Source organism: Stegodyphus dumicola, chromosome 1 (assembly GCF_044657685.1).
Source record: "Stegodyphus dumicola isolate Sdum_Otavi_A_Nest chromosome 1, ASM4465768v1".
NCBI classification, from domain to species: Eukaryota; Metazoa; Arthropoda; class Arachnida; order Araneae; family Eresidae; genus Stegodyphus; species Stegodyphus dumicola.
In genome coordinates this window covers 192495336-192508575 of record NC_140768.1, presented here as the reverse complement: position 1 = coordinate 192508575, position 13240 = coordinate 192495336, and the positions used below count along the sequence as shown (strand labels likewise).

The 13240-nt window shown below is 33.9% G+C and overlaps 1 protein-coding gene across 3 annotated transcripts in view; it reads right to left on the bottom strand.

Moving 5' to 3' along the window:
* Positions 1 to 13240, bottom strand: part of LOC118203294 (endothelin-converting enzyme 1-like) — a 260831-nt gene that overhangs the window by 179057 nt on the left and 68534 nt on the right. For all 3 annotated transcript variants that reach the window (XM_085824282.1, XM_085824273.1, XM_085824278.1), the window contains exons 7-8: positions 8994 to 9214; positions 2506 to 2667 (exon numbers count right to left, since the gene is read on the bottom strand). In XM_085824282.1, coding sequence (XP_085680408.1) covers positions 2506 to 2667; positions 8994 to 9214 — 383 coding nt within the window. The remainder of the gene's footprint in view (positions 1 to 2505; positions 2668 to 8993; positions 9215 to 13240) is intronic.

The window sequence follows — 13240 nt, the reverse complement described above, 5'->3', positions numbered from 1 at the left end:
AATTCAATGGCATGCAGTACGGTTTAAAAGTAGGAGCTTACCTACTCGAGCATTTGATGCATCGCCATTATATCACTAAATTAGTTCCTGCTGATTCCGTGAAAGGCTACAGCTTAAATAATAGTAGAGTAATATTAAGTGCCTTACGAGTGTAGATAGTATAAATGACCAGGTGTCTAGTTTTGAACTTTAGTTAGAAACTTGTCTGTAATAAACCGAACTTTTAGTTACCAAGGGAAGTAGCCTTATTTTAGATTTTTATTAGGTCATTATTAAGTAGTCGTTTTACTGTGGGTTAAAATTTTAGTTGTAACCACTAGGAGTGGCTACAACTAGTGGTTACAACTAAAATTTAAGTTGTAACCACTAGTTGTAGCCTTAATACCTGTACTATTTACCTTATCTGTAATATTTATAGAAATTTCAATCTGAATTTTATTTGACTTGTGTTTTGTGTTGAAAAATTTGTAAACGGAAATAAATTGCCCTCCAAATTAAGATAACTCTGTGCATTAGTGTTAGTTGAATATGCAGTAAAGTAATTGGGCTTTTGCATTCGAAATGGTCTCTCATTAACGTCAGTCTTCTAATGCTTGCGAAAAAAAGTAAGCGCTGAAATTTCTGCAATATTTTTATGCCATGTACCAACGTCACACAAGGACTATGCAACTGTAAACTGTAGTATTTTATTTCATTCAAGGAGCATTAAAAATTTACTATTACTGATATCAAACCAATTATAGAATCCATTAAATTAAAGCTGCTATAGTTTTACGAATTCAAGCTGTAAATTCTCCAATGTACGCAGTAAAAAATATCAATAAAACTTTCGATGGAGGATCAACTAATCAGAGTTCCCCTCATCTTTGGTTTACAAAATTTCTATCGGGAGATTTTGAGGTTACGCGTTGAATCTCAAGACCATTCTCCTTCCATGACAATTAATAATAACAGGAAAAGTAAGGAAATTGACAAGTGGGCAACTTTAGAACTCACTCGTGAAACCAAAGAAAGGCATCTAGAACTATTCTTTTTTGTCTAACGAAGTAAAGGAGCAATAGTTCCTGCAAAGAGTTTAATTGGGCATGAGAAGATCTACGATAATCTACGATAATCGTATGCATTCTTTGCTATGGTTGAGAAAGAAAGACACTCCGGAAGGACGCCAAAGTTAACCTTTGCATCTAAAGATGTTTTTTGTATGATGGTTATTCACGAGGTAACATGATAAATGCAGATTGGTATTGGAGGAATAAGCTGCAAATGCATGACAAACTGTGTCTTAAATAACTAGCCCTTGTGAATAGGCACTGAATCCTATCGCTTCAGAATTACGCCTGACCACAAAGGCAACCATATAGCAAATAAACAATTCAGGAAATCGAAATCGTGCCTCATTCTTCACACTCTGCTGGCACTTTTTCAATAGGTTATCATTTTTCTGGCACTCAAGCCACCTTTTTGTCCAAGAAATGCTCTGTTAACGACGTTTCAAGTTATCGGGCAAAGAACTTTACCATTTCCACCAAACTGCATTTAAAAATATGGCGACCAAGCTCTCATTGGTCGCCATGTTTATAAATACTCATTGGCCCTAATGCATTGATGCAACTGAAGATTAACTTTATTACACAGATATTCTTCTTCTTTTTATTTTCTTTTATTATTTTTTTTACAATTCCTTAAAATCGACCGTTTTATTTGCCGCAACCCAATAATTTCTCCACAGAATCTATACAGCTACTGAACAAATGGGCAAATCGGCCATTATACGGATCAAGTGAAAATTGAATTCTCTTGTACATAAAATGTGAATCTTAGCTTTTCTAAAAAATGGAACTTGAAACCTATGCTTTTCTTTATTGTTTTTTTCATGTAATTTTTTTTTAATTCTGCATTAGAAAACATAAGTACATAACTGTCTTACCGTACTTCCATTAGGTCCTCTCAAATTTAAATTTATTATATGTTAAACAGCTTTCTTCATAGAGGATAAATCTTTCTTTACTATTTTTTCTATTTCAGATGTGAAAACGTTTTCTTTGCCACTTTCATGAAAATTAAAGTTTGTATATTTTTTACTGAAAGTAGCCAAAGCTTTCATTATTGATTTGTTTCATATTGGATAAGTGGAATACCATCCGGTTGTTAGAACAACATTTAGTGGTCCAATCCTTTTTAAGTACATTACGAAGAATTAAGAGCGGGTTCACCCTAGGGTTTATCTGATCTAACTGATACCTCTGGGGCAGCTAACATACCTCCACGGTGTTGAAAAAAACCAGTATTTCTTCAGTTGAAAAATTTTAACTTTATGTAAGCTGGGCTAGTTGACACAAAAAACCAACTCCGTTAGCTCAGATAAAACCTAATGTGTTTAGACGGTCTTTAGTCTGTATCTATAATTAAAAGACCATTGATATTCCCAAGAAACGCATGGGGGTTGTTTGGGGTTAGAGAAAACTTTGAAGCTGATCATAGAACTCGTCGATTAGTATTAATTACCTCAGCTATTCTTCGAATTTCATCATTTATCCTCAGAAATTCCTGCCATATTCTGTTAGCTGTCGATTGATCCACGTTAAGGTATTTGAGTATTCCAAGCATCATGTTCCTGAACTTACCAACTGTTCTTTCTGGGATGGTTAGAACGTAGAAGTAAGAGACCTGAGAGGAAATTTTCATATATTTATTTCATAAATAAATATAACAGAGATGATTATTATTGATTACAATATTTCATAAATAAATATGTGTACAAAAAATCTACTTTTAATTTATAATAATTTCATAATCATTTCTGTTATAATAACAGGAAATTACTTAGATAAATCTTTCTGAAGTGCATTATCCCAACATTAATCCTTGTTATAGGATTCTGGCACGCTCGTGCATAAAAATGAATCTGTTCAATTAATTATCGAATCGAAATTTGTGAAACCAGTAAAAATTAAGCAATCCATACACCTCTCCTAATAAATAAATTAACTTCACTCTTCTTAATTTTAGCTTCTTAATTTAACCATCAAGAATATGATCTTATTCTTCACACTCTTTCCTTTATGCTGCTAACATTCATTTCATTACATTAGTTGTAAAACGAAAAACGCTTATAATCGCTTATACACGTGAGCGGCTTTTTGCTAGTTTGACTACGGATACTTTACTAGAAAATAAACAGCTATATCATTCATCTTCATTATTATATACCAGCTTCACTATCCAGTTACATATTAAATTTCATAACATACAGATACACACACGCATATATATATATATATATATTAAATTTCATAACATACAGATACACACACGCACATACATATATATATGTGGGAGTCATCAACGTCCAATGCTGAATTAGAATACCAGGATTATGACGTCATCAGTATAGCATCACCCAGCGCAGTAAGAATCATCCCAGACAGCGCTGAGACCTGGTCGAGAGTGGAGGGCAGATGTGAGCAGACGGTTCACACGTCTTCAAGAGTTTATGAATTTAGATTGTGCTTTTGATGTTATGCCTTTAGGTGTAAAAGGACTGTTGGTGCATCATTATGTTAATCCTGCATACCGTTAACTTCATCTTTATTTACTTTTCTTATTTACTTTTATTTCTTTCTATTAAACAAACCATTTAAATATTACTTCGTGCTCTCATGCTGTGAATTAAGTCAAATTCTACAAAAAAACATGGCGACCAACCGTGCGGCCTCGAACTTGGAAAATGTGTGAGTGACATTATGAACTGTGTTCTGAACTGAGCATTGAACTACTGAGTGAACTACCGATTTATTGGATTACTCGTATAAAGTGTGGATTACCCAATTGACGACGGTCATCTGTCGGGTAAGTACAAAACTTTCTTTCCAATATGAAGTTAGTAGAAATTCCAGAATTGGAAGCAGCTTTAAAGAACAGTAAAAGTTCTGAAATCAAAAGTTTGCATAAGCTTATTTTTAATACTGATGGAGATCGAAATAACCGGAAACGATTACGTGAATTTTCTGGCTTTATATTTAAACCAGATTCTGAAGAATTTAATAAGAAAATAGATACAGTGCAGAATAGTTTTACTTTGAATGAGTTAATTAAAGTTTGCAATGTATTGTGCATAAATTCAGAAGGTTCAAAAACGGAAGTCGTAACCCGAATTGCCTCTTTCCTATGTGATTTATCTGTATTATTTGAAAATATTTTGCATGAAGAAAATGGATTCTTCGTGAGAAATGATATTTTGTACAAATTTGAAAATGGTAAAGATCTTCTAGTAGTGCCAGAATCCTTACAGAATGAAATCATGCAGAAGGTACATAAAAATGGTCACTTTGCTGTAGATAAAACTGTGAATGCCGTAGAGAAAGAATTCTATATTCCCAGACTGAAATGCAAAGTTGAAAAAGTAATTGCTAACTGTATAGAATGTATACTGTACAACAAGAAGCAAGGAAAAGCAGAAGGATTTCTTCATCCTGTACCGAAAGAAAACGTTCCCTTGAGTACGTATCATATCGACTTTATTGGACCTCTTCCATCGACGAACAAGAGATACCAACACATTCTAACTGTTGTCGACGCTTTTACGAAATTTACTTGGTTCTATCCAGTGAAATCACCAACTACGCAAGAAGTTATTTCAAAATTGAAGCAACAACAGACTGTATTTGGAAATCCAACCAGAATCATTACAGATCGAGATAGTGCCTATACATCGAAAGAATTTTCAGCGTATTGTACTGAAGAAGGTATAGAACATGTCAAAATTACTACCGGTATTCCAAGAGGTAACGGACAAAGAGCGAATTCATAGAATTTTGATTCCTGTTTTGTCAAAATTATCACATGAAGATTCAACGAAATGGTTTAAGTATGTTCCAGATGTTCAGAGAATCATCAACAGTAAGACAGTAAGACTACGAGAAGTACAAAATATTCACCGTTTGAGCTTCTCATAGGCACGAAAATGAAGAATAAAGAAGATTTGAGAATTAGTGAAATATTAAATGAAGAATATTTAAAGTAATTGATGCAAGAACGTGATGAGATGAGAGAAGATGCTAAAAACAACATTTTGAAGATACAAGAAGAGAATTGTAAACAATTCAACAAGAAACGTAAGAAACCGAAACTATACAAGATTGGCGACTTGGTAGCCATTCAGAGAACTCAATATGGGACTGGTTTGAAACTACGACCTAAGTTTCATGTACCGTATAAAATCATAGCTGTTCGACCAAATGACAGATATGAAGTCGAGAAAGTAGGATGCCATGAAGGACCAAATTTGACATCTACTGCGGCTGACCATATGAAGCCATGGTCAAATTGATTTGATGTGTGTATCAGCTCAAAGCCTAAGGACCTGATACTCTTTTTTTCTTTCTTTTTTTGTTTTTTTATTATCTTTGCAGGTACATGACGGGGATGTCCATTCAACAGACATCGAGGACGATGCCTCTTCAGGCTGGCCGAAGCTGTGGGAGTCATCAACGTCCAATGCTGAATTAGAATACCAGGATTATGACGTCATCAGTATAGCATCACCCAGCGCAGTAAGAATCATCCCAGACAGCGCTGAGACCTGGTCGAGAGTGGAGGGCAGATGTGAGCAGACGGTTCACACGTCTTCAAGAGTTTATGAATTTAGATTGTGCTTTTGATGTTATGCCTTTAGGTGTAAAAGGACTGTTGGTGCATCATTATGTTAATCCTGCATACCGTTAACTTCATCTTTATTTACTTTTCTTATTTACTTTTATTTCTTTCTATTAAACAAACCATTTAAATATTACTTCGTGCTCTCATGCTGTGAATTAAGTCAAATTCTACATAACATGTGTGTGTATGTATGTATGTATATATATACATACACACACATGTATATACAGGGGTTGGACAAAAATATGGAAACACCTTTAAAAAACATGTTTCTTTGTTTTCTTTATATATATATATATACACACACATGTATATAAAGCGTAGTCGTGCTGGCTGAGTGGAAAGACGAACAGATGACGCCGCCCCAAATGAATTTTGAAGTACCAATCTTTATTTTCGCACATATCTCATAATTTTTTAGTACATAAGATATTTCTAGATCATAAGTAATTACAATAATTTTCATATGCACGTTATATCATCTTAGAATAAGAACAAAGAAGGGCATAGCAGCATGGAGATGCAAGGTAGAAGCTAGAGAAAGGAATGACGTAGTTTTTCGTGCTAAGATTATTTACACTAAATATATGCAGAAAGTTCTCTAAGCTATGATTGGTTAATCTTAGGTTGTTATATAACATAGAAGGATCACGAAGTTGGGAGGATGAATTTAGGAGGAGAGCACCAAATCTAGAATCGTTCATTTTGAGGTCGCCAATTATTTTTAAAGCAGCTATCGAATTTTGTTACATCTTGCATATATATGTAATTCATTACACGCATGTTCAGGGTGTGTCAGTACCCCGTTTTAGAACTCCTAGTGGGGGTAGGGTGCACTCCAGTGAATCGGAATCATATCGAAATCACAAATTCCGCATTCTGAAGATTCAGCCAAGAGTACCACAGTTTGCAACCGTTAAATATGATCCACTATTAACTGCTCAAAGGCAGAGTTTCACAACCGGAACGCGAGTTATTTAAGGCACAGCCGAAGTCCACGTGGCCAAATAGGGCCATATGCCAATCAACCAGGCGGTATTTCTTTGGGCGAAATTTCATAGCTCCAGGGGGGATGCACTCAGCCTTTCAAATAGCAATTAATTAATTATTTCGTTTTAGTTCATGAACATAAAAACTACTTTTAATCAAATTTTGGTATTTATAAGAGTTTTCTGTATTTAATTTCCGTTATTTAATTTATGAAACGCGTTGAAACTAATATAAAATCTAAGTAAATGAATTTGTACTTTTCCGTTTTGGAATGGATGGGGGGGGGAATGATCTAGCAATGGTGGAAGGTGTACATGCAGCAAAGTAGGTCCAGAACCACTGCTCAAAAGAATAGTTATGTCTATATTTAATTTAACTATTATCCTCTCTTGCAGCATCGTATCATCTTCTGCTGGCGGTAGATGTCTTTAATATTTAATGTATTCTAGGCAACCAGCATCATCGTGTCCCTCATATCAAGTCACATGCGACAGTTTTCGTAGTGAACACACATATTCATGTAAAACAGAGCTTGGGTTGTGCCGGTGCCCGGCTTCGGTACTCTGAGTTTTTTAGATAAATCATAATTCTAGCCGTAGCGCAAAGAAGTGAACCATAATTTCAACAGACAAATTTTATTTTGATGTCTTAAAAATCGATTCTAACTTCTGATTGCACGCCTGCCTTTCCGTTGCACATAAACGTTGGATAGAAGTTGAGACTTTTAAGGAGAAAAAAAGGCCCTCCATATGTCAAAGGTTTACTCTCCAAGAAGTGCAACGAATTTATGACAACGGGTAAATATTTCGTTTCTAAAAGTACTAAAAGTGGTCCACCTAATCGTGCACGTGTCATGCTAGTGACTCCCACTGCAGTGCTCCTGCAGACTTTTCCAACGATGTAACCCAAACATTGAGTATCACAATTGTCACTTGTACAGAGGAGCAGTACCTTGATTCTCACGTTTTTATCGGATTTTCTTCCCGGTAAATTTCTGTTTAACGATACATTTATATCGGCAGGACTTTGCGATTAGAAAGTGTTGGATTCTTCCCTCCAAAGCTACACTTTTTCTTTAAAACTTCCTTCCATACTCTCATACTATTACTAGCATTTTCTCTAATCTCATTAGTGACGCTTTAATCGTTTTATCTTTTTTTTTTTTTTTTTTTTTTTTTTTTTTTTTTTTTCTGGCGCGCTGGGGAAAAAAAACGAATTTCATACCTATCGCCTTTTAAAACAGTACATTATACCATAGAATCAGGGCTTAAATTCAGTTGGAGGCCGGATTAGCTATTTCTTAGTTTCTGAGCGTAATTTCAGCTGCAGACTCAAATAACACGATGTTTTTATCATTTTGTATTTCTTTAATTTTAATTTAATTATTTTATTATTTTAATTATTAGTCCAAAGGGGCTTTGCCCCTGAAGGACTATTGTTTTCGTTTTGCGATTTTGCGTTGAATCACTATAAATATCCGTTTCACTTTTCAAACTGTTGCCACCAAATGTTAGAGTCCTACATTACATTTAAAGAAATTAAATAATGAAAAATCTGCATAAATGTATGTATATTTCTCGTATTGTAATAAACAACGGTACATAGAGCCATCGAATTTTGAATGACGTAATCCTCCTACGAATATGGACATGTGGAAGACCAAATTTGAAATTTGGAATTTGTTTTATTATCGATTTCCTATTTTGTAAATCTTTAACGAATTTTTGATTAACAAACTCAACAATTTAAAAGCTAGCAATGGCAACACTCTACGGGGGAAAAAAACTTTTTATCTCCAGCGCTAGGAACTCTGTATCGGAAATTCTAAAGATATGCTCATTTTAAAATTATTTTGCACATTGCTATTGAACTGAATTTAATGGTATAAGTGCAAAGAACATGATACTTAAAAAATAAAAGTAACACAGAAAACGTTAAAAAAACGCCCCTTTCGACGAAATTTGAAATCTGAATACCTTTCAGCTTTTTTTAATTTCCCCCCCCCTTTTTTTTTTTTTTTTTTTGTATTTGTTTTTCTTTCCTTCATCCAGTCTTTCATAAGGTTCCCACACTCCTAATTTTAGAAATTAAGCCCTGATGTGAAATGATATAAAAAAAGCGAAGATTAGTATTCTTCACAAAAGAATCCAAAGACTTCCAGGAGCTGCTTCACAGCCAGAAAATCAAGCATCCATTTTGTCACTCCCACTACACGAAGGTTATTGAAACGAAGATTTCATGCGTGTTTCTTGTGGTATTTCTACAAGCGGATGAATTTTATTGTTTTATTTTTAACTTTGCTCATTTTTAATTAAACACTGGAAATGTCAACGAGTGGTTCTTACGGTCATGTTGAGCAGCTTTCCTTCTGAATTGATTTCCTCTTCGGATTGATCGCTCGTGAATCGTAAAAAGGCTGGTTGGTTGTGAGCAGCCAGAATAGCCAAGAATTCTTCGATGGTGGGATTCACGAACTGGAAGTCAGATGGCAAGTTAGGCCAGTCTAAAATTCCGAGTTCTTTCAGGAAATTCTGAAGGGCTGGTACATCCATCAATTCAGAAGAGCCTAGTAAAGCATTGAAAATACGCAATATTTAAGTGATTATTAATGAATAATTAAAGTTACGTTACATTAAAAAAATCTTATTTATAACAGAAATGGGTTTATAATTTTAATGAAGCTTGTTCAGAAAGAGTACCAAAGTAGATAAATTGAAATTTTAATTTCAAATTAAATAATAGTATTGAAGAACAATAAGAAATTAAACTAATATAAATATCTTTTCGTTATATAATCAGCATAAAATTGTCTAGTTCTAGTTTGTTTGATGAGTAGGAACTGTTGCACAAATCACGCCTCTCCCTCCCCCTGTTATAAAATACAGTGATCTCCTTACAACATCAGCTGAGCGCAGTAACTCGGAACTCCCATTTTCACAACAGTATCAAAGAATATTCAGATGCATACTTTGTCAACTTCTGCTTAGTCTGAAAGAAAAAAAGAAGAAAAAAAAAGAACAGAATATTTCCTATATTACCGCATTACTGACTGCGGTTATTATGAAGAAAAGGCAGAGTTGGTGAAATATGCTTTATAGTAAATTTGCATGATAATGAATTACAGAAGGCACTGTTTTATGTGACTACATTTGTTCATGACAGCTTTGATAATATTAAGCGAATGATAAAATTAAGCGATGAGAAAAAGGTCCTTCAAAATATCATCGGAATTTTTTAATTTGATAGAAATATAACTAGAAATGCATAAATATTTACTTTCACAGCACTTCAGTAAGAAAAAAAGTAATTAACAGTTTATTGTCTGTAGTTGTTGAGCAAATTCTCATTTATAAACTGTTCATATTCATAACGTTTCTAGAAATTATTGGATCGATACTACACCTTAATCTTAACACTCAGAAGAAATTAACAAAATTTACTGATTTTATCATTTTCTTCAGAAAGTTTATCATCTGATGTGTTTGAATTTGTTTCAAAGGCGACTGGCATGTAATTTCTTTTGGTTCCTAATGCTGCAAGCTGAGTTTTTTTTTTTTTTTTTTTTTTTTTTTTTCATCCTAGCGTTAAATTTCTCATAATTCATTTATTAGTTGGAGACGTTATTTTATTCTCTTCGGCTTCTCTGTTTCATCATTTATTAAAAGGTTGGCATGCTTATAATGGTTCTTTAATTTTCTTTTCTAAAACGCTGTTCCAAGACATTTTCGACAAAGCCATCAACAAGAAGATTAGTTTTCCTTACTAATCCATACATACTTATATCTTTATCATGTATGTTATAAAATATTCTGACAATCATTTCGCAGTGATAATGTTCTTTCATTGCGCTAATAATATCTGGATCACATGATTACACTGCACACACACAAAAACAAACAAACAAAAAAAAAAAGTTCTATATTTCCCGTTCTACCGGACCAATTGACGAAATTCAAATTGCGTTTTTCATGTCTCGAAAGCGCAACTTAGGCTATACATTAGATTTATATATAAGATTATTCTAACATAGGTATTTTGACACAAAATCGGACATTTTCTGAAATGACATAGCAATTTTTTTCCATACTTCGATTCTACGACTCAAATTATTCCTAGGTATCAAATTTTGTTAATTTTTGGTGAGAAATTTATGGAGAAATTTTAAAATTTATCTTGGCGCATTTTTTTTCAGTTTGCGCCGAGAATAATTCACTTGGCGAACTTCTTAATTTATAGTAACCTATTTTCCTTTCTTTTTTTCCTCTGTACACGAGCGGAAAAAGGGTCATCATGCATACTTTCAAATGATTTTGACAAACTGCATAAATCACATATGGCGTTATTATCGCTTATAACAAACATGCCAAATTTCAAAACGCTCTAATATATAAATTTACGCATATATTAGGAAATTTTGAATAAAAACTCTAATTTTTGGCAGGTATGCTTAAAAATACATGAGCTTTAAGATGGTGATAAAACTTATTCTTATAGATCATAATTCAAAATTTTTTTCGAAAAATTTGTAAAAATTGTTTCAAAATACAAATTTTAAAAATAAATCATAAAAAAGGGGAATTTTATTTGGAATGAAACTAAATTTCGAAATGTGAAACGAAGAATCAAATAAGTTTAATTTAAAAAAAAAGAGAGATTAATAAATATAGACCAGATTCAATTAACATTGAGGAACTAAAATTTTGAGAGCTAATTTGTTAAAAACTACTCATGCGAGCTTTATAAAACTTGGAAATTGGGCATAATTTGAGTCGTAGAATCGAATATGGAAAAACATTGGCATGCCATTTCAGAAAAAGTCCTATTTTGGGTCCAAATACCTATATTAGAGCAATGCTATATATAAATTTAATACATATTTTAAGTAGCGCTTTCGAGACATGGAAAACGCAAGTTGAATTTTGTCAATCGGCCGAGTAAAACGGGAGATATAGAACTGTTCCTTCCCCCCCCCCCGCAGTGTATAACTTCGATATGTTTAAGAGTTATACTTATGTTATACACCGCGCAGTCAGTAAGAAAGATATCATTCTTCATTTCGTTATCTTACTTCGAAAGCCATTCGTTAAAGATTACGTAAATATGTTACTCATTTCTTATTCAGTTTATCTTTGCAACCTTCTAACAGATCTTTCAGAACCATGACCAAATATAAATTTACACACATAAAAATTAAAAATGCTACTTAATTTTTTTTTTCCCGAAAAGTTTAGTCTTTAAATCTTATGGCTTAAAATGCTAAAGTGATTGTTCATATTATGCACCAAGCCGAGAGAAATTTATATTCAGCTATGTACTCTAAGAAATTTCTCTTTAAATTACAATACAAAAAAGCCCAGGATCTGGAATCTTTGGGACTTTGGCGATTCCGGAAACTTGCAGATTTTAGATCGTCAATTTAAGTCTAATCAGATGACATGTAGATATGGTAACATTTAACATCAATAGAGCGTTAATCAATGCATTGTCACTAGCCACCGTGCGACTTCTCGGCCAACAAGTGACATGCAGATATCTCTAGTCTGAAGAAAAATAGCATTTACAGCACATCTGCTTCCTTATATTAAGCATTCCTAGACTCTATAAGCGGGTGGAGGTATTTTTGTTTATTTTATTTTATTTTATTCCTTTATTTTTTGGCTGTCGTCCGAAGTTCCGGATATTTGATGTCCTGATTTCGTACTGCAGCCATCCTTGCATTGTGTATTATCAAAAAAAGTATAGAATTGTACATACATATAGTTGACAGTTGAGATCAGAGTCTGAACACCCGTGAGGCTTACTTAGACTATTCGGATCTAGTCCAGACTCCGCAGCTATCCCGGGCAACATCTCGTGGGCCCCACAAGTGCATACATTGATCCTGTTTCATAATACATCCTTACATAGTTTATAAGACACTCACTTCGAAAAGTTAAGCACGAAGATGTAAAATGCAAAAAAATCAACAAATACTGCTTTGATTGACACAAAATTCGGCAGGAAAGTATCATATATATTTATGCATAAAACAAAATCAATACTTATATACAGAAATTAAAACAATATTACATTTTTGTAAATTATCAGATAATGACATACTGGAGACTTAAATAAAATTATGTATAAAGTGAAAATAAACAGCATAAAATGAAAAAAGGACATTAATAGGGTATGTGATCCGCCCCCTCATCTGTATACAAAGCTTACAACTTGTGACCATGCTTTCAATTAGGTGGTCAACCACCGCAGAACTAAGCAATCGCCATTCTTCTTGTAGAGCAGTTTCCAGCTCAAGAAGAGTGGCTGGAGGTGGGAAACGTGAAGATACAACACGGCCGAGAGCATCCCAAAGATTTTCAATGGGATTAAGGTCGGGGGAATATGCTGGCCACGTCATACGCGCAATCCCTTCACTCTCCAGGTAGTCATCGACAATATCAGCTCTATGGGGACGTGCGTTATCGTCCATTAAAACAAAAGTAGGGCCAACTGCTGCAGCGTACAATCTCACAATCGGTTCTAGGACTTCATCTCGATAGCGGACAGCCGTCAAAGAACCCCGTTTAAAGACGTGCAGGTCGGTGCGGTATCC